The sequence below is a fragment of the Onychostruthus taczanowskii genome, unplaced genomic scaffold (assembly GCF_017590055.1).
Source record: "Onychostruthus taczanowskii isolate IOZ18803 unplaced genomic scaffold, ASM1759005v1 scaffold25, whole genome shotgun sequence".
Classification (NCBI taxonomy): Eukaryota; Metazoa; Chordata; class Aves; order Passeriformes; family Passeridae; genus Onychostruthus; species Onychostruthus taczanowskii.
The window spans coordinates 6,347,366-6,367,749 of record NW_024499796.1 but is presented as its reverse complement, the minus strand read 5'-3'; the positions used below and the strand labels follow the sequence as shown (position 1 = coordinate 6,367,749).

Below are 20,384 nucleotides of genomic sequence, written 5' to 3'. Positions count from 1 at the left end.
ATAGAAACTTCTCACCATGTTCCACGAAGACGTTGCAGTGCGGGCCCGCATGCCTCGATGACTCCTTCTTCCCTGCTCCTTTGATGAAGTGCAGGGCAGGCAGACTTGGCCTCCTTTGGTCCCCAAGAACTTTTCCAGGCTGCTGCCCCATAAAGTAACTATGGGCAGCCTTTCCCAGGACGAGAAGTTTTCGAAGAAGTCTGTGACCCCTGATCTTCCAGGCTGGGAAGGAGTTTTGAAGGAGAATTTAGGTGGGTGCACTGGCTGCACTCACAGCGGGATAAAGTCACTTGAGGTGAAGAATTAAGACAAATTCCTCCAATGCTCCTGAAGACAGCAACAAGGCTCCTTAGGTGACTTTATGTAAAAAAAAAAAAAAAAAAAAGAAAAGAAACAAACAAAACGAACGAGTAAAAGTTCCAACCGCTCAGCAATGACCAAGCACTACCAAAGTTTCAGGTTGCCATATGTAGTGCGTCTTCCACCGGGTAAAGGAGAATCAGTTCATCTCACAAGCAAGAAACCACACACGGGCTCACCCAGGGCAGGAAACAGCCATTCCCACCACAACTACTGTCAAGGTTTCTTTTTTTTTCCTCCTTTTCTTTTGCATAGCATTGAGTTAGCACAGGCCAAAGAGCCACGGAGATTCGGCTTCAAGTATCGCTGAAGCCCAGCAGGGTCAGGTGCGCTGGAACCATGGCAGCTCCCCCGGCGAAGCAGCAGCTCCGGGTGGGCTCCGCAAGCTCCGGGGCTGCAGGGATGGGACGTGGGCTCCTCGGTCACCGGGCTTCGGCTCCTTCCACCGCCGCTACCTCGGGGCCGGGGGGCCCGGCGGGGCCATGGCGGCGTCGGAGCAGCGCTGGGGCGGCCGGGTCGGCGCCCCGTGCCCGCTGCCTCAGGCGGAGCCGGGCGCGGGGCTGCGAGGCCGGGGAGCTCCGGGAGGCCGGTTCCTGCCCAGCAGCCGGGCCAGGGCAGGCGGGGGGGACCGCGCCGGCCGCAGGCCCCTCCTCCTCCGCCGCCCCCGCCTCCCGCCCGGCGCTGCCCGATCGCGGCCCCGCCGCCGGCTCCGGGGACCGGCCGGGCGGGGAAGGACAGCGGGCGTTCCCGGGAGAAGCCTCTGAGCAGCGTGGCCGGCAGGGCGAGGGAGGGGATCCTCCCTTTACGCGGCCCTGGTGAGGCACATCTGCCGTGCTGTGCTCCAGAAGGGAAGAGATGGACAAGGAGCGGCTGGAGAGGGTCCTGCGGGAGCACCCGGAGGATTTGGGGCTGGAGCAGCTCTCTGATGAGGAGACACTGCGGGAGCTGGGCCGGGTTCGTCTGGAGAAGGGAAGGCTGAGAGGGGATCTCGGCAATCCATGTCAGTATCTCCCCGGTGCCAGACTCTCTTCAGTGGTGCCCGGTGACAGGATGAGGAGCAATGGCCATTAAAAAAAGCATAAAAAAGCATAAAAAGTTTCCTCTTAACTGGAGGAAGAACTTCTTTAGGTGGAGGGTGTCCAGCTCTGGAACAGGTGCCCAAGGAGGGCGTGGAGTTCCCCTCTCTGGAAACATTCCAAACCCAGCTGGGCACATTCCTGTGTCACCTGCTCCAGGTGACCCTGCCCTAGCAGGGGGGCTGGACAGGATGATCTCCAGAGAGCCCCTCCAATCCCAACTAATCTATGATTCTGTGAAAAAAAAACTGTGAAAAGGCCCCAAAAAGCTCGTGTGAAATCCCTTACCTCTTTAGAAGGGCCACACAAATTGTTTTCCCTCAGATCTGACCCTGCAGGGGTCTCAGAGCCTCTGGCCAGCTCTGGACCCTGGATGCTTGCAGAGATGGACAGGGAAGAAGAGATCCTTATGGGATCAGCTGTGTGCACAGCCAGGAATCTGTCACCCTGCTTGCACAAAGGACTTCACTTCCTTATGAATGCTCTCAGCATACACAGAACTCAACACCAGCCACAGAAACCAGTGACAATTGAAAAAATATTTTATTGACCTATTTTTGTGCACCATTTGGAACAAAGATGGAGTTAAACCCCCAAATTCTTCAGCAGGCACTGAGAGTTCCCTGAGCTAAAGAGCAGATGATAGTGCTGGAGATATTTAGTTTTTCGTACATTCTCCAGTTCACCTTGGGGACAGAAGAGGGTCAAGGCAGCAGCTTGAGGTCAGGGTGTTTTGGCCAAAGGTCTGTGGTTGCTCCCACTCGACAACAGAACACACAATTGCAATTCTGTGCTGTTTGGGGACAGAAGAGGGTCAAGGCAGCAGCTTGAGGTCAGGGTGTTTTGGCCAAAGGTTGTGGTTGCTCCCACTCGACAACAGGAGAACACACAATTGCAATTCTGTGCTGCAGCCTCCTGCTCAGGGCAACCATCTGGACACAGAGCAGCTTGTTTATACTGACTCCTCCCTTGTGACAAATCCAAACACTCTCCGTGTCTCCTATGCCATATTCAAGGTCTCTGGCAGACCTGTATTTTTCATCTTCTAACAATAGCATCCAAAATGTAGCACTTCACACAGCTCTGCAGGATCCTCCATCTCTGCTGTGCCAGGCTGCTCCTACATCACTAATTCTTAGTCAGGAGACTGAGCTCAAACCATTTCTATTGGATTTCTCCATCAATGGCTCAGTTTGCAGGTACTGAGACTGGTTGTGCTGCGCACACACCCACACAGGAGAGAGAAATTCTCGTGCTGAGACAAATCCAGGGTCACATCTGTTGAACTCTGTGGAATTTCTCCAGGTTTATCTCAGTAATGGAGATCAGCTTCTCACAGAGGTGACATAACCCTAGCTCGGCTCCCACGGATTGGAGGAAAGGGAGGAAACAAAGCTGTCAGCACAGGCCAAGCAGCCCAAGAGAAATTTGTTACAAAACCCAATACCAGCCATTCTTCGCTGTAAAAGTTACTCTCTTCTGTGTCTGACTGGAGCATCCTGGATAGTCTCTCCTACCATGGCAGAGCTGAAGCAGAATAAACTCCAGAAGACAACCATGGGTCCACAATAGTCAGAAAAACCTTCACCAAATTAAGCAAAAGTAATTCCAAACACACAATAGAATCACAGAATTGTTTGGGTTGGAAAGAACCCTAAAGACCATCATGTTCCACCCCCCTGCCACAGGCAGGGACATCTTCCACTGGACCAGGTTGTTCCAAGCCTCATCTAACCTGTCCTTGAACACTTCCAGGGCTGTGCTGTGGACAGTACAGGCTGTAAATATGCTCTTGCTGGCTTGCCTGAGATCTGTGCAGATGAATGCACTTACTTTTTATTTAACAGAGCAGGTGAGTTTATCATTCAGGCTGACAGGCAGTTATTCCTTCCGATGCTGTGCAATCATAAGCAGCAAAGTGGGGCAGGTTCTTTGCCAGCAGTTCCCAGCCTCTTTCCACTCAGCAGTTTCTCCAAAAGCGTTTCCTGTTTCCCAGAGCACTGCTGTAGGTAATGTGGGACAATACACAGGCAGATGAGTCAGCTGGTCACTCCCCAATGTCATGGTGAGGTACCTGCCTTCTTCCCCTTCCTGAAGGGTATTCCATTTTCTGCCCCAACCCTGTTGCTAGTTTTTGTGAACATGACTCTCATGTTAAACTTGAAAGCTGCCCAGTAGATTCAGAAATTGTTAGAGAAGACAGAGACAGAAAAGTTGTGGGAATACAGAATAAGTTAAAAAAAAATAAAAGTTTCAGTGTGGGTTTTTTTTCAATCAAGTCTTTGTGTATACTACCATTTATTTTTTTCCTAAGAGATACTTCAGCTCTTTTTCTGTTTATCTCCCATTAAGTGTGGGTTCTCACCCAACAGCTGCAGTGACATTTTCTCCATAACAATATCTTAAAAACTCAACCTTTTCACCAAATAATAAAACTTAGCATGTTAATTAACAGTCCTCAGGAACCTGAGAGAACCATTTCAAGATGTCTCTAATCTCAGTGGGATTTCAGTCTTCTCAGGTCTGTGCAAAGCTTTTTATTTGTACCACTCTCAGCTGAACAGCAAAACTGCACGGATGGTAGGGAAGTAATGCAATAAGCAGCAGTAATTGGATTAATAACCCATTAGCACAAATTTAAAATCTCAGTGGTTATTCCTAGGAGTAAAGGAATTCTTCCTATTAGCACATGAACCCTGGCACCAAGAAACAAGAAAAATAATTTTGCAGATGAGTGATCTTATTCCTACAGACAACACTCACCAGCAAGGGAACTAGTTACCAGCCCCACTTCTGAGCACAACTGTACCATGCATTGACCTTGGAGGAGGCAGCACAGGAGGTGCTACTGCTGCTTTACAAACAGTGTCAAACACTGGTGAACAAAGAAATCAGGTTGGTCTGAGCTGTTTTAATGCCTGCCTGGGCTTAACAGCAAAACTGCACGGATGGTAGGGAAGTAATGCAATAAGCAGCAGTAATTGGATTAATAACCCATTAGCACAAATTTAAAATCTCAGTGGTTATTCCTAGGAGTAAAGGAATTCTTCCTATTAGCACATGAACCCTGGCACCAAGAAACAAGAAAAATAATTTTGCAGATGAGTGATCTTATTCCTACAGACAACACTCACCAGCAAGGGAACTAGTTACCAGCCCCACTTCTGAGCACAACTGTACCATGCATTGACCTTGGAGGAGGCAGCACAGGAGGTGCTACTGCTGCTTTACAAACAGTGTCAAACACTGGTGAACAAAGAAATCAGGATGGTCTGTTTTAATGCCTGCCTGGGCTATTTAGGTCCCCACAGAAAAACGAACACTTACTAGGTTTCTCCCACCCTGCTTTCAACTATTTTTTTCCTTAAACCAGAGAAGCCATAGTTTCTTCCCTTTCACCCTTCCTGCTTAGAACTTGCCCAGCAAAATCCCACAGACTATTTCAATAATTTAAGGGGCCACTACTGTTGCTGGCTTGTTGTTACCTGCTGGTTTGCAGAGCTGTGCTGGATGGGAACTGCCAGCAATGACCTTACTGAAGGCTTGTTACAGAATTTAGGTCTTGGCACAGCACTGGCTGAATGTGGAAAGATCAGTAATTACCCTCATGGTCACTAGGGAAAATACTGAGACCTTTGATTCCCTCCCATCAGGAAAGATCCACAACCAAACCTCACCAGCTGGTGTTCTTGGGTTGAAAAACAGAAGTGCCAGGTATTCAGGAGTAAGGGAACTGGAAGAGTCACATGCCTCCCCCATTTAACTCATCATTAATGCCAAAATCAGGAATCCTGCAGCAAGCAGGAGGAATCAGAAAGCTCAGAGCTGAAGCAGTCCAGATCTTAAGCTGTTTGTTAGCAGAAGTCCCTGAATTTCCCCCTGTGTTAATAAGATAAACAGCTGCTAAACTACAGCATTGAGTAAGGGGAGGAAAAAAGTACTTTTCTAAGATGCAGACTGCTAAAGCTTTTTTAGTCTTTTTGAACCAGTCTTGTCCATGCAGGTGTGTGTTTTGTGGCTACCAGCAGCCTCATGGAGACCTGAAAGTGTCACCATCAAGCCTTGGTTTTCAAATTTCCCCAGTCATCTTGAGGATGTGATTGTTGCAACACCTAATAGGAAATCCTCTTAAAACTCAAAAATAACAATTCCCAGGTCTTGTGTGGAGCATTCCAGTGGTACCCCAACAAGTTCAGTACTACTTTCAGAGGCAGCACGGGCAGCTGTGCAGCAGCAGAAGGGATTAGCCATGTCCTTGCTTGTCCTTAGCCCCATTGTGCTTTAGGATTTGGGCAGCAGCGCTGGTGGCAGCCGCCCAGGCCCTGCTGTTTGGCCGGGCAGCGAGGTGGAGCTGCTGGCCAAGCGAAGTGCCACAAACGCGATCCAAAGGTGCCATCTAGTGCCTGCTCGGGACCACAGGGAAAGCAGCCGAGCTGCAGGGACAGCAACGAAGGGAATTTCTAGTTCCCAGGAAAACACCGAGGAAAGAATTTTCCCGTTTGCCTGAGGCAAGAGTGCGAATTTGGAACGTGCAACTGGATTCAGGGACAATTGGGACAGATGTTTTATCATCCTTTTTAAGAATTACAGTGCTGTGGTGCAAGGACATATTTGCAATACAAATAGATAGAATACATATATAATAAACCAGCTCTAATACAGCAGCTGAAGCTGAGAGGATTCTCCAGGGAAAGCATCACATTCTTCACAGAGGATGTGACAGATTCCTGCCGACACTTGGCTCAACGTGTCCACGTGTAACCACCAGCCTGAAGATGTTCACCAGTGTCACTGGGCTCCCAGTCACCTCTGCTTGTCTCACCTCTCCAAGGGATCCTGCAGGGAGGCAGTGCTTGGAAAACCACTGTGAACACCAGGCAATCCTTACAGAGGAACCCTGTAAGGGCTGAAGAGGAAAGTCAAGTCCTGCTGAGATGAAGGGCAACAATTAAGAGATAAGACAGTGTAACCATTCCAAGTGTCCTAGCACAAGGAAACTTGAGCCAACCACAGCTCTCAAGCTAGACTAAAAACAAGCCAATGCACACACTGCTGGTTTGTTTCAAAAAATTTAAAAATTTCTTGAAATGTAAAATACTTAATACAAAACCATATTGGTGCCTCCTCAGAAGAGGAGCTGACATCTCAGGCATAAAAAAAAAAGACCAGCAGGATACACACAAACCAGGGCACTGCTTGTCCAGAGCTCCTGGCTCATATGGACAGAGACAGCCACATCCCATCTCATACCCTGAGACATTCAAGTCATGAACAGCCAGACCCAAACTGTGGTTAGCTAGGCTGTGGACACTCCTGTTTTCTAAACACATGTACCTGGGTTTACATTCTTAAAAATGAGGGCTCTCAGTCAGGGGACAGACTGGCAGATTTGTATCACAAGTAAATTAACATCCAAATCATCTTCTGGGGAGAGAGAAACATCACAAAACAAATCCCTTCCTCTCTGTCATTCTGCACAAAGTTCTGGGGCACCAGACACAGCAACAGGCGCTAGGAGACATGTCCCAGTTGCACCTGATCTTTATAAAGGTCAGATATCAATTTTTCAGGCTGTTGCACTAAAAGGCTATTGTACTTAAGTACTACTTTGTACTAAAAGGACACAGGAGATATCCTAGGAGTGAGGAATTTTGGTAGTTTCTGAAGTGTGGAATGAATGTTGGGAACTAGAACACTGAAAAAAACCATATAATACTGAGAATCAAAGCTGCCATGCTGGGATTTCAAATGACTGCTTCTGGCCATGTGCCCTATCCTATCCCTCTGAATCCAGCAACCTCTGTCGAGCTTCCAGAACGATCTCCTCTGTCACCTCTGGTTTGAGAATGTCCTTGATCTGCAGTGGAAAGAAGAGCAATATGAGCACCAGGAATCAACAGCTACTTCTGCACTTTGTGGGGAGACAAAGGTCCCTGACACCTGGCAGCAACCAGCAAAGGAGTTTAGAGGGTTGTGGTGAAAAAAGACCTGTGGCAGAGGGTCCAAGGCATAATCAACTTTGCCAGTTTGGAATTCTGAGGAGACCAGAGGAAATCAAAGGAGAGGCTACTAACCCTCCTCATCTTCCCTGAAGGACACACATTTGTATTTGGGAAGGGCAGAGATGACTTAAGCACAGTTATACTTCAAAAGAACACCTCACTGGGAATGAAAGCAGAATTCAGATCTCATTTATTTACGGGAAGAGAATTGCCTGTGATAGTGCTGGCAGGAATCACAGTGAAAAGCTGTACAGCAAGAGGTCAAATGGAGGCAGTCTTCCAGAATGAAGGACGTGGATACAGACATGAGCCTGCTCTCTGTACAACACATGACATTTACTTTTTCACTGCTTCATAAAATGCATTGTACCCTCATACAATGCCAAATTTAACACTGTTTTTCACAGGAATTAAAGGGTCCATAATCCCAGTGAGGAACACACAACATCTATCAAAAAAGGGACTGCTCTCTCTTTAGGAATAGTTAGACTTTGCCAGAGGCAGAACCTTTCAAACTATCCCTGGAATTGTGCAAGGCAACTTCTGTTGTGCAGAAGAGGAGAGTTCATACTGTCACTTACTACAGGATGCTTTGGTAAATTGAAAGGCAACTCTGACTTCAGCAGCAACTGATGCAGCCTTTCTGTTCCCTCCCCTCAGTGTGGAATAAACACTACTGGTTCCTGTACCTGATGAGGAAGGGATGCTTCATAGCAATACAGGATGCTGGTGTCAAAGAGCATAATCTTGTGAGTAACCAGAGCCATGATGCAGTTTCGGAGCCGTGAGATCACCTCCCGGTCAGACAAGGGAACTGGCTGGGGAAGGACATAGGAAAAGGGATGAGTGCATAGGGAAATAATGCAAGGAAAAAAGCCTTGCTGTGAACCTAACATGGGATCCTGAAAGTCTCAGGTTACTCACGTGCCTCTGACTGTGTCAGACTAAAAACCATCACTGGCAGAAGAAGGCTCACGCTCCCTGGACTCACCTCCAAGTTGGCAGTGTAGCCTCCAGCCTCGTCATCCTTCTGCTCTGGGGTTGGGTAGATCCAGATGAAGCCGTTGTTGCCGAGGATCACGGATGCACCACAGGGAAGGTCATGGAAATGAGTCTTCTGACGTTTCACGAGAGAGGGAGAGACCTGAACCAGCACACCCTGGGCAAGCTGGAAAGCAGACCACAAGGCTCAGCGTGAGAGACATCATGAGCCACCACAGACAACGCCAAGTCACTGATACACACCCACTCTTAGGAACAACTCTGTTTTAACACCTTTTCCTGTGAAACAGTGCATATAAAACCTGCCTGCCTCTGGGAGCGCTGGGAGGATTAGCTAATGCCTGTGCAGCCCTTTGAAGATGAAGAATACTTTAAGTGCTTAGCACAAATGTTAATAATATCTTGATCGTAACTACACATCAACCATCCCTGCAGAAAAATGAGGAGTCAGAGGCCCAATTTAGCAGAACACTTTCCCTCATAATCCAATCACTGTCCTTCACCCTTTGTGCAATAAGCACACTTCCCTTTCATCTTTTAAGTGCTAATACCCTTGGTCTGGTAATCCCAAACTGCAGCCTACGCTCCAACGGCCCCTTGGCTTATTTCAATGCACAAAACCAGAGATAAATGCCAACTGTGTAAAGCCTAAAATAGAGCCCTGGGGAGAAGAACAAGTCACAGGGGCAACAGCGAGCAGAAGAGGAGTGAGGAGATCTCTCCCCAGGATTTAATTCCCAAGTGGCTAGTGGGGGAAACAGAACTAGCAGACTGAAACTGCAGACAGGGAGAGCAGTGGATGAAAGGGCAACTCAAGGATGCCTCCTTTGCTTTGGGGAAACTCTGCTTGGTGGTCCCATGCAAAAGCTAAGAGTCTTCCTGTCCTGCAGGAATGAGTAATAACAACATCCTGCTCTACTCCATAGCTCTTTTCTTAAAAAAGCCTCCAAAAGGCCTTATACAAATCAGCTGGTGCAGAATTATCCCAGGATCAAGGGCTTTGGAATAACTCACCTTCCCGTACTTCAGGCTCCGGGTGTGCAGAGATACAGCCCCATCAGAAAATATAGACTGGACCTCTGCCTGTCGGTGCCACTTAAGGAAACAGGGTCCCTAAGGCTGCCCAGTGCCACCCCAGCATAGCTCTCACCCTCAGCCAGGCCAGCCAAGCTCTCCCTGCTCTTCCCATGCCCTTGGCCCTTCTGTCAATGGGAGCAGCAGAAGGATACACTGATGAGATCTCCTTCCTGCAGGTAGTCCCTCATTGCAAGCTCATCTTCTGCTGATTTTCTTCTCTGAAACATCACAAGAAAAGTTACATGTAGCCCAGAACGAGAAAACATCCATCAGCAGCTCTTTGTGGGGGACCTTAGGATGCCATGCAAAACACAACCAGCTACACTCACCAGCTCCCCACCAGGTAAATTTATAGACGACAGCAACAGGACTGAATCCAGCCTGGAATTTGTTTCCACTTTCCATCGCTTCTGCTGAACCTAAGGGAAAAAAAAAAAAAAAAACAAAACACCCAAACTTATGGGTACACACTCAAAAACTGAATGGGAGTTGCAGCTCACCAAGCTGCAGGAGGGGACAGCTCTGCTGGCTTCTTCCAGCCTCATCCCGGTTAAAATCCACACGCTCCCAGTACCCTGCGCAGGGACACTGATATGCGTCAGTGTTTTAGGATCCCGGGAAGCGCTTAGAGCGGGATTGAGCCACGACCACCCTCCTCCTCCTCCTCGGCACCGCGGCGAACACGGGGCTTTACCTCGGTAATCCTGCCGACCACGATGTCGCCGATCTCGCCGTTGTACCTGGCACAGAGAGCGGCGGTCACACACGGCACCGAGCCCGGCCAGGCCCCGCCGCCGGCCCGCTCCCGCCTCACCTGGCCTTCAGCGCCCTGACACACACCAGCTTGTTCACCCTCTCCACCACGCCGGCCACCGAGGCGATCAGCTTGTCGTCCTCCACATAAGTACCGTGGCCCCTGCGGAGAGACAGAGACTACCTAAGGACAGCCCGAAGCCGCGCCACCCCGCCGCCGCCGCCCCCCCTCCGCCGCTGCCCGCACCTCATGTATCCCGTATCCGTGGTGATCGTGTCCCCCGGTGCCACCAAGTGCTTCTCGCCGCCCCGGAGCGCGCTGGAATCCAGAGGGGCACGGGCAACCGGCAGCCTCATGGTGACCGCCGCCATCTTGGCCCCGCCGCACGCGCCTTCCGCCCGCCATATTGGCTGCTGGCGAGAGCGCGCCTGAGGGCGCGGGCGCCGCCATCTTGAGTGAGGGCGGCAGGGGCGGTGACTGGACAGCCATGTTTGCTCCTGGCAGCGAAGGCACTCTTGGGCTTCGCTCCGGGGGAGCCCAAGGAGGACCGCGGCCATTTTTAGTGCGGGCAGGCCCCAGCAGCGACCCTCTCCCACAGAAGCCGCCCGGCAAACCGGGGGGAAACCTGGGAGCCCTGTCCCGGGGCTCACCGGGCCCCACAGCCCGGGCCGCGCTGCAGTGCTGCGGGTCGAGGCGGGGAGCAGCACCCCCAGTTCGGGTGCCCCTCACACATGGTGTCTCCCTGAGGGCAGTCCCTCATGCCCTCCCCAGCTGGCCGGTGCTCACGCTCGGCTCAAAGGACTGAGCCCTTCTCCTCGGCCGAGCTGTGCCAGCTCGAACTGATACGTCTGTGGAAAAGTTTTATCCATTCAAGCACCGGTTCGGCTCTCAGGGCTGCCGAGGAAATGCCACGGGAAAAGCAGCCCGCAGTGACCGTCGGCAAATATGTCCCTTCCTGCCAGCAGGGCCTGTGTCCCATCACAGCCGAAATATGGGCACTAATTCACGGAGTGTATCAAAGGATGTCAGTAGCTGCGGCTTCAAAAGGGACTGAACAAGTTCACAAGAATAGGGTGGAATCAGTAGATATCACCCACTCGAGTGAGCCAGCCCTTACCCCAGCTTCCAGACCTGAAAAGGGGCTTCTTTAGCCAAAAACTGGGGTTTTTTCCCCTCCCAGATGCGCTTCTTGGTCCAACAGATGACACCACATCTCCTCACTCACAGATTGTTGTGGTAGTTGAGACCTTCACTCATCCCAATACCCACATCCTTCCCCTGGCATATAAAATAAAAGCTCTCCATGCAATCCCCCTTCTAAATGATAGATGTTCCAAGTAATTTTTATTTAGAATACAAGAGAGGTACAAATGTATTTACACTGTGTACATATACAATCAAATAATATATAATATCAAAGTCTTGTAAATAATGTTTACATAAATATTTACAAAGTTAAAGTGACAGTTGTTTGGGGCTTTTTTTATTTTGTTTTGTTTTTGTTTATTTTCTTCTGGAAGTGAAACACGGTTTGTGAGAACTTTATACATCTTAGACTTATAATTAATATTAGAATACCTTTTTTTTTTCTTTTCTTTTTTTTTTTTTTTTATTTTTGAGATTTATGATACACAGCTCTCCTCCGCAGTGTGGGAACTCCAGAGGGCGCTTAGAGTTGTCCTTGGGGACAGAGCTGGCCCGGGGACAGGTTTTCTCTGTCCCCAGAGGGCAGTAGCAGTTCCAACCAAAATGTTCCTTCACAGCTGGGAAAGGGATGGGGAGAAGAGCTGCCAGGGCTGGAAGAGGCACAGCCTGGCAGAGCTCAGGGTCCCGCAAAACCTGCCTGTGGATGGGCATTCCCAGCTGGCACAATGTCCCCTGTGCCCACAGCAGTGACAGACCCCAGTACAAGGCTCTGACTGGAGCAGGGTGGGCAGAGAGGGTTTAGATGCAGGAAAATGCAAATGTTCACTAACTCGGGGCTCCCAAGCATGGAAAGGTGTCCCTTGGAAGGAGCCACCGCGGCCAAAGCCACTCCCAGGGCAAACAGGTATGACTGGGGTGGCCGCATCAGAGCAGTGCTAACCTTTCAATGGGGCACACGTCTGCTAGAGCAGAGGAGGACAGATAAGAGGAATTTTTGTTTCTACCAAATTATCTGTAAAATGCAGACATGACTCCTCTAGGCCCGGCTTTTCAGCTCTCCCAGTCCTCCCCCAATGCACTGGCAAACCCACACAGAACATCCCACCACAACCGTACTCCCCTGCCAACCCCAGGGGCCACCAGCCCACCCTGTGCCACATCTCCCTGCGGATGATCCCCCACAACTCAGCTGCAGAGCTGGGGGCTCCCCTCCTGCCAACCCCCCATGGTCAGCCATGCCCAAAAACAACCCAACACTCTCCGAGACACAAAGCAGCTCAGCCAAGGGCCTTCCCCCCAGTTCATCGCGTGTCTCAGCATCAGTCTTTGCTGTCCCAAATCCTGCTGCCCTACCGGGGCTTCACAGCACCATGGTGGGGATGTGATGGGCCAGGGAGGCAGGGTGGGGCACGGGCAGGGCGGGCGAGTGAGCCTGCAGGGAGGCGTTGGGGGGCCGGTGGCGGGCGCTTTTCTGGTGCGCCCGCAGCCCTGCGAGCTGGGAATAGGCACTTTGGCAAACCTGGCACTTGTAGGGCCGCTCGCCCGTGTGCAGGCGGACGTGGTTGCGGAGGGTGGAGGACTGGCTGAAGCGGCGGTTGCAGAAGCGGCACACGAAGGGCTTGTCCAGGGTGTGGATGCGCATGTGGGAGCGCAGGTTGCTGCGGGAGTTGAAGCCGCGGTGGCAGATGACGCAGCGCATGCGCCCCGTCGTGCTGGCCCCCGTCTCCACCGCGTGGAAATCCTCTGGGGACGACAGGAGACAGTCAGGCGCTGCCCTCCAGCACAGCAGCTCACCCCACCCCAAATCCCTGGGGTGCTGGGTGCCTTGGAAAGCCCTCCAGTGCCCTTTTGCTGCTGAGGTCACCTATCCTGGGCAGACTGGCATCCAGGCTGGCTCTTAGGATTTTGGGATGCAGCCAGTGCCGGGAGTGGGCTGAGCCAGATTTAGGTAAGGGGAACATTCAAGCTGAGCTGAATGAATCCCTTATAAATGGACACAAAACCAATTTTCCCCTCCCTGGGCTGCAGCAGAGCTGAAGGAGGTGTGTGCAGGAACTCTCAGGAACCCCCAGCCACGCTGTCCAGCTCCTGCCCCAGTCCCAGCTTCTCCCCTTGCTCTGCTGGGATCACACACGGCTCTCTGAGAGTGGGGAGCAGAGTCAGGGAGCACAGAAGTGGCTCCAAACATAGCCTGAGCTCTGCTGTGCCGCAGAGAATCACCTCTGGGAGCTACTGAGACAAGCGGAGAGTGAAAGCCCAAGGAGAGAAAACCCTTCTGTGTTGGTGGTTAAGATCCCTTAAATGCAGAGTGGGGACGTAAACGCTGCATCCGCTTGGTGTTTCACGGAGCCTTGGGGCTGCCTTGCACTCACACCCTCTGCTGCTCCTCCCTGCCTGGCAGGGACAGGCAGTGACTGCCAACACCCCGCCAGCAACAGCCGTGGGCAAACGGGCCTGGAGGCATCGCCCTGAATTACTGAGGACCTGCTCAAGCTGTGTGGATCATTTCATAGTCCCTGTGCTTGTCCACAGGGAACTGGGATATCTGACATACCCCTGGGATGCCCCTGCCTTGTGCCCGCCCAACGGCCTCAGAGCTGGGAACAGGGTGAACAGGCAGGGATGGGGGTTTTTTTGGCTCTTTCTGATGTTACCTACCATGTTTGTTCTTCTTCTGCTCCTCTTCCAGCCCTGGCACACCTGGGATGCCCAGGAAGGTGTTGTGGGAGTTCCCGTACCAAACCAGCAGCTCTTGGTCTGGAGGAATCATCTAGAAAGAGAGATAAAGAAAGGATTGTTGGGAGGGGCGATGAACATCCATCCCTGCGCTGATCCATTTGGACCTGTCCTGGCTGTGCCCCATTTCTGTGAGACCCTGCTGCCATCTGGGACCTGCCAGCAGTCCTCAACACCCACAGGCAGGCACAGAACAACACAGGATGCAGCACTGGAGGTGATGACACAGCTCAGCACCAGCACAAACTTGCTCCAGGCTCTCCTCCAAGCTGGGATACAAACATGTTTGTGGGAAAATATGGAGCTACAGAGCACAGGGACAGATCTGGAGTCTCTGGAGTGCAGGACACAGAGGTCCCAGCTGCTCAGGGAGACCAGGGACGGGATGGAACGTAGAGACATGGAGAAATAAGCCATTTGTGGAGCCACAACCAGCACCAGTGACAGAGACTAAAGCAAGGAGATGGGACACAGAGCCCCAGCTCAGGGCTCCAGCAGAGCATTTTGTCTTTGGACAGAGCCATCAGCACCCTCCAGCTGCAGGGCACAGGCAGCATCCCCCACCCAGCCCTGCCGAGGCTGATTTTAGAAGGTGGAAATGCAGATCCACCAGCAAAGGGCTCATGAGCCCGCAGAGCAGAGGAGAGCTCGGGACTGCTGTCAGAGACCATGGCTCAGGTGTGAAATGCTGCTTATATCCCCCACCAAAGCTGCCATGCCTGCAACAGCCCAAGGACAGCTACAGGAGCAGGGCAGTAGTTTTGCATCATCCACGCTCCTGTTTCCCTGCAGTGATGGCACTTCTCCTGTCCCTGCTGTTCCTGTCTTGTTCCTGCATGGCCGGGGCGAGCGGCCAGGAAACGCCGCTCACGGCTCCCCTCGTGCAGCAGCCCTGGCTGGGAAGATGGATCCCCTCAGACCAGTTCAAACAACACTAATAACAACACCACTTCATTAAAAAATACATATTTTCCCTAGCAGTCCCTGCTGTTACAAACCTAATTTAGAAATAGGAACATCCTGCATTTTGGAGGATCGTTTTCCGTACACTGCGCATGGTAGATTCAAGTAAAACATCCTCCACATGAAACACAGATGCTAAGTTCAATCACCTCAACACTGAAAATATGTTGAATTTAAAGCATCTGAAATCAATAGGAATTTGACTTAATATCTTTGTCCCTCTGCATAAAGACCACACTGGGCTGCAGAGGAGGAATTAGGGAGGCAGAGGAAGCCGATATCCTTTTGCATCCCAAATAGATGACTCTGTTTCTTGGTGTTATTTACTCTTCACAGAAAATTAGACATTTTTAATACAAGCAAATATAATATTGCTGAAAGGAAAAAGCAATCTGCATGGGTGCATACATGGGTGTATGGTTTTTTTTGCTGAAGCTGCTGCAGCCATACCAGCAGCAGATGAGCACCCATGTGCATACACACCAAAGCAAATTCAAATTGTCCCCCAGGAATCTTGTGGCCTTCAGATCAAAGGCCAAAACTTTTCTGCCTTCATTTTGTTTTCCAGCAACAGCAACTTTATGTTGCTGAGAAAGAGGATGGGAAAGACAAATCAGCAAATATGAGCAGGAACTGGCAAAATGCATTAAAATATGTAAGGTAAATAGGAAAAAAAAGTACCAAATCAATCTGGTTTTTTGGCACGTCGGTGAGAAAGGCATCCAAAGAGATGGATTCCCTGATTGGGAAGCCACCAGGGCTGGTAGGGGATGGAAGGTGACAATGGCTATGCATGGACACCTCTGGTGCTGAGCAGGGCAGCGCTTAAGTTCAGGCCAGCTTGGGGAGCAGTGTGACAGCAGGGACCCTTCATGCCCACCTCCTCCCACACATCACTTGGGGTTCTGCACTCTTATTGTCTCAAATTCACTGCTTGTGCCAAGGGAATTAAACTCATCCTGCTCCACTGCTCGCTGCTTCAGCCCTAGGAGCAAGCCCACAGCTGGATCATGGCTATACCCAAATATTCACTCACCCACCCTCTCTTCTGTGCCTGCCCAAGGTGTAAAAACCACAGCTGTGTTCCTAATTACACCACGGCTACCTGGAATTATTTTACTTATTTGCATAATTTAAGAACAGTAGTAAAAAGTACTTAAGGTGCTGTCACAATGGGCACAGCTTCCCACAGGATTATCAGGTCTTAAAACTAGAAACACCTGAAGTCTGCTGTCCAGCATGAGAACAGCAGGGTAGTGCCTGGAGCTCTTGGGAAAGGTGGCAGAGCCCAAAGGGTACAGGGGACTCTCCAGCAGGAGGAGAGAATATCTGATTCTCTTCCTACCCACCCATTCTCTTTTGCCACCCCGCGGCAGCAATCCCTAACCCAGTCCTGCTGTGGTTCCGTGCCATGGAGCATTTGGGTTTGTGCTCCTCCGTGAGCCAGTGCAGGAGCCTGGACAGATCCAGAGCACTGCCCGTGCCCACGGAGCCAGCAGGCACTCATGGTCATTCCCAGCTGAGACCCTCTCCCAGCTGCAAACACTCCTCAGGTGAGACTCTGAACCCGATGCTGAGGCAGCACAATCCCACAGTGCTGCTCTGGGATGGACTGGGACGTGTCCCCTCTTGTGACTCTTTAAGCCAAAGCTGCTGCACAGGGCCATGTCCCCAAGCCACCACCTTTCTCCACCTGCAATAGCGTTGGGTTATGGGGACACTGCCCATAAGCAGGGCTGGTCCCCACCACCACCCTGCTCTGGCACAGTGCGATTTGTCACCAATAATGCTGGGGAGCCAGACACCCACCTCCATCCCAGAGGCTCCTGTAGGGAGCTCTGGGCGCCCTTCAGCCATCACCCCACTGCACGGCAGTCTGTGCCACTCCGGGACCCTGCCCCTGCTCCTGTGCCTGTGCACACCAGCACAGACCAGCACCTCATGCAGGAGCACAGGGATGAGGGGGCAGCAAGAGCCCCTTCCCCACAGTGTAAAGCCCAGGGCAGAGCTGCACCAGCACCACTCCCTGTCCTCTCCGTGGCTCCCTGCTCCCTGCACAGGCGGAGTGATGCCCAGGCAAAGCAGTGCGGAGTCAGGCACAGCCTGTGCTCAGAACCTGGGTTTCACAGAACCCCCCAAACTTTACCCTGCTGAAAAGAAGCAGGTTCTGCACAAAATCCCACTTTTTCAATAGAGCATCCAAGCCCTGTCCTTGCCCAAAGCCCCATATGGGCCAGAATTGCAGCTCTTTTCAAGCTTTACACCCCAAACAAGGATCTACTCTTGCCCTGTTCAACACACATCTCTCCATGAGCCCACAGAAAGAGGGCAGAGAGGAGAAGGCACCTTTACTACCCCCTGAAGCCCATGCAATGGCCCTTCCCTGTGGTTTCTACCTCTGCTGGTAGATCTGAGTGCCATGGATGGAAAAGCTGCCGTGTCCTTCCACAGACACCCCACCAACAACCCAAAGAACAAGGGAGGGAGAGTCTTCAGCCCCACTTACCTCAATGGCCTTGTAGAAGATGCTGTTCCCGATCTGGACCACCTCGAGGTTCTGCTCCTGCTCGTTCCGTGCACATTTGATGTAGGTCATCCAGCTGCGGTGATCCTCCTGGCTGGCATCGATGAAGTACCGCACTGTGCCGTCCTCGTTGAAGACCTGAGGGCAGAGAGCACTTGGTAGCAATGCTGCCCTCGCAGTGGGCTGAGCCCCTCCACATCCTGCCTCTGGGATAAAGCCCTGTACAGGGACAAGCTCAGAGCCAGCAGAGCCTCGGGACTGAGATCCTGACAGCAACTGGGAGATGCTGAACCCTTCCTGCTTGTGGTGCTGGACTGCAGCAGGGCTGAGGAACGCGCCCTGCTCTCACTGGTATGGCTGGTCCTGCCAGCCCCTATCTCCCTGGATAACCCAGCTCCCTTCCTCAATCTCCCTTCTCATCAGAGCCCCCCAGCAGCTCAGCCCTAGAGGAAGGGGCTGTTCAGCATCCTGCAGCTGCCATGGAAGCGGGAGAATCCCTGCGTGGAGGGAAAAGGTGCATGCCAGGCCCAGAAAGATGCTTAGCAGGGTGCCAAAAAAGATGAGGCAAGTTTCTGTTAGGCATAAAATTACAATAATAATTAACAATAATTAAGAAGCGCAAGTCTGAGTCAAACAAATAAAAAAAAATGGGAAAACCTTCCCTACTGGCTGTGCATTAGTGTACAATATCCTGGCATCTCAGATCCCCCCAAACTCGACGGTTTCATTCGGGATTAACCTCACCAGGGCTGGGGCAAAGCAAGGAGCAAGGGACAGGGCAGAGCTGTTTTTGTCCACTGTGACCAGTGCAGGCAGCAACCAGTCGGGTGTTCCACCAGGACAGGATGGGCAGGGCAGGGCAGGGTGTGATTCGCCCGTACGGGACACGAGCAACAGCGTCTCGGGGCTCCTCTGTGGGCTGGCTGCACCCCGAGGGCTGGGGAAACCTCATCCTTCTCCTGCAAGGGGTTCCTAAACCCACCTGCCCAGATATTTGCATGAATGGAAAAACTGAGGCGCAAGGATGGTGCCCGCTGGTGCCCAAGCACGGGAGACAGCCCCAGCACCCCACCCCTGCTACTCCCCAGACCAGCCGTGGCTCGGGGCTCGGGGTTCGGGGCGTTCGTTACCTCCCACATGAGGTTGTTGTTCTTGCACAGGTCCACATGTTCGGGGGAGATGACCCTGCCCGTGAACGGCCCCATCTCGGTGCCAGCCTTGATCCAAGTCTTGGAGAAGATGCCGAGCCCTTCTCCGGGGATGGAACTCTGTGCGATTATCACTTCCGACGGCAGCACCAGGCTGGAGAGCTTCTGCACCTCTGCGAGGGGGGAAACCAGCTCAGAAAGGGACAGGGGTGGGGGAGAGGGGGGAGACTGGGGGCGGCGGGGACCCCGCCCAACCCCGGCCCCAGCCCAGACCCCGGGGCTGAGCCTTTTAAACGCCCAACCGGGCTCCCACAAAGCGGTACAAGGTTTCCCCCGGGGCATTGAGGAGGTACCTGGGAAAAGCATCCCGGGCTGGGCGAGGGAGCGGGGCTGGGAAAGGAGGTTAAATGGTGTCTATTTCGGCCCATCCAGCAATTTGTCATGCTGTTAAAGTGATCTGCATTCATTAAACTCAACTAGAAAGAAATTGCTAATTCTAAATTCATTAGTCCTTTAGGAATGCTGTAGCGGTACATTGTGCCTGAATGGCGCGAGGGCTTGTTTAAAAGGGCCCAGGAATTCCTCTTACAAAATGGGGAGATGAGATGGTTGACATATCGTGAATGGAAATGGAATTAGCCTTCATGGTAAATTAAGAGAGGAACAGAAATCCGAGAGGGGGAAAAGGGAGCTGGGACGCCCCGGCGATGCCGGGGCGAGAGAAAAGATATTGTCCCGGGCGGCTGAATGCGGGACGGCCCCGGCCCCCCCAGCCCGCGGTTTAAGTGGGAACTTTCTCAGGTCAAGCCCAAGTTAACCAAATGAATTTAAAGCCCTTTTTCCCCAGTCCCACGCCTGGGGAGAGCGGGGCGCCGGGACCGCATCCCGCCGCCGGACTCGGGAGCCGGCCCGGGGCCGATGGGGGAAAACCGGGGGGATCGGGGAGGGTCTGGGGGGGTCACTCACCTCCGGAGAAGGACTGAGCCAGGACTTCGGCTGTGAAGGCTGTCTTGGGGCTGCTCTTCTCCTCGAAGAGCTGCTCGCCCAGGACGTTTCTCCAGCGGCCGTAGAGGAAGCTGTGCAGGATGTCGGAGGTGATCACCTCGGCTAGCGAGAGCCCCTGCGGCTTCAGCCCAGGCTTGAGGACCAGGGCCTCGGCGGGCAGCACCGAGCCCATCATGGGGGCGAGGCGGCGGGGCCGAGCGCGACGGGGCCGGGCGCGGCGGGCGGTGGGCGGCAGGCTGGGCTCCGTTCGGCTCGGCGGCTCCCGTCCGGCTATATATGAGCTTCATTGACCCTCCTAATTGGTTATTAATGACCTCCCTGACGTTGGCGGAGAGACTGGGGCTGCCGGAGCGAGGCGAGCCGTCGGAGCCCCCCCCTCCCATCTCCTCCTTCCCTCCCCTCCCGGGGGTGGGGTGGCTGGAGGGAGGGAGGGACACGGCGAGCACACACACACACACACACACACACACATACAAACACACACACATACAAACACACAAACATACAAACACACAAACACACACACAGGATACGCACACACACATATACACACACACGCACCGGCTCTTCCCCCCGCACCTCCCGGCCCGG

At 52.4% G+C, this 20,384-nt stretch overlaps 3 protein-coding genes across 3 annotated transcripts in view; all 3 read right to left on the bottom strand.

The window, feature by feature from the left end:
* The window catches only part of ABL1 (ABL proto-oncogene 1, non-receptor tyrosine kinase), a 77,597-nt gene extending 76,639 nt beyond the window's left edge, over nt 1–958 (bottom strand). The window contains exon 1 of the mRNA XM_041406587.1: nt 16–958. Within this exon, the coding sequence (XP_041262521.1) occupies nt 16–151 (136 nt within the window). The 5' untranslated portion in view covers nt 152–958. The remainder of the gene's footprint in view (nt 1–15) is intronic.
* A 5,537-nt stretch (nt 959–6,495) lies between these two features.
* Nucleotides 6,496–10,664, bottom strand: EXOSC2 (exosome component 2). The gene is made up of 9 exons (XM_041406972.1): nt 10,518–10,664; nt 10,332–10,433; nt 10,212–10,257; nt 9,847–9,936; nt 9,670–9,735; nt 9,455–9,523; nt 8,430–8,606; nt 8,128–8,256; nt 6,496–7,293 (listed from the first exon to the last, which is right to left on the bottom strand). Exons 1-9 carry the CDS (start codon nt 10,640–10,642, stop codon nt 7,213–7,215), a joined length of 885 nt encoding a protein of 294 aa, XP_041262906.1. The 5' UTR covers nt 10,643–10,664; the 3' UTR covers nt 6,496–7,212.
* Nucleotides 10,665–12,226: 1,562 nt separating this feature from the next.
* PRDM12 (PR/SET domain 12) lies at nt 12,227–19,968 on the bottom strand. Its single transcript, XM_041406889.1, has 5 exons — nt 19,755–19,968; nt 18,771–18,961; nt 17,623–17,778; nt 14,076–14,187; nt 12,227–13,160 (listed from the first exon to the last, which is right to left on the bottom strand). The coding sequence occupies exons 1-5, from the start codon at nt 19,966–19,968 to the stop codon at nt 12,778–12,780; spliced, it is 1,056 nt and encodes a 351-aa protein (XP_041262823.1). The 3' UTR covers nt 12,227–12,777.
* Between the last annotated feature and the right edge of the window lie 416 nt (nt 19,969–20,384).

What these genes read in the sequence shown, in the direction of transcription:
- PRDM12 (XM_041406889.1), bottom strand. Translation starts at nt 19,968, where the DNA reads ATGATGGGCTCGGTGCTGCCCGCCGAGGCCCTGGTCCTCAAGCCTGGG. An exon ending in GGCTCAGTCCTTCTCCGGAG is followed by an intron (nt 18,962 to 19,754) that starts GTGAGTGACCCC and finishes CCCCCCTCGCAG; the next exon opens with AGGTGCAGAAGCTCTCCAGC. An exon ending in TCTTCTACAAGGCCATTGAG is followed by an intron (nt 14,188 to 17,622) that starts GTAAGTGGGGCT and finishes CTCTCTTTCTAG; the next exon opens with ATGATTCCTCCAGACCAAGA.
- EXOSC2 (XM_041406972.1), bottom strand. Translation starts at nt 10,642, where the DNA reads ATGGCGGCGGTCACCATGAGGCTGCCGGTTGCCCGTGCCCCTCTGGAT. An exon ending in ACGGATACGGGATACATGAG is followed by an intron (nt 10,434 to 10,517) that starts GTGCGGGCAGCG and finishes GTCTCTCCGCAG; the next exon opens with GGGCCACGGTACTTATGTGG. An exon ending in GCTACACTGCCAACTTGGAG is followed by an intron (nt 8,257 to 8,429) that starts GTGAGTCCAGGG and finishes GTCCTTCCCCAG; the next exon opens with CCAGTTCCCTTGTCTGACCG.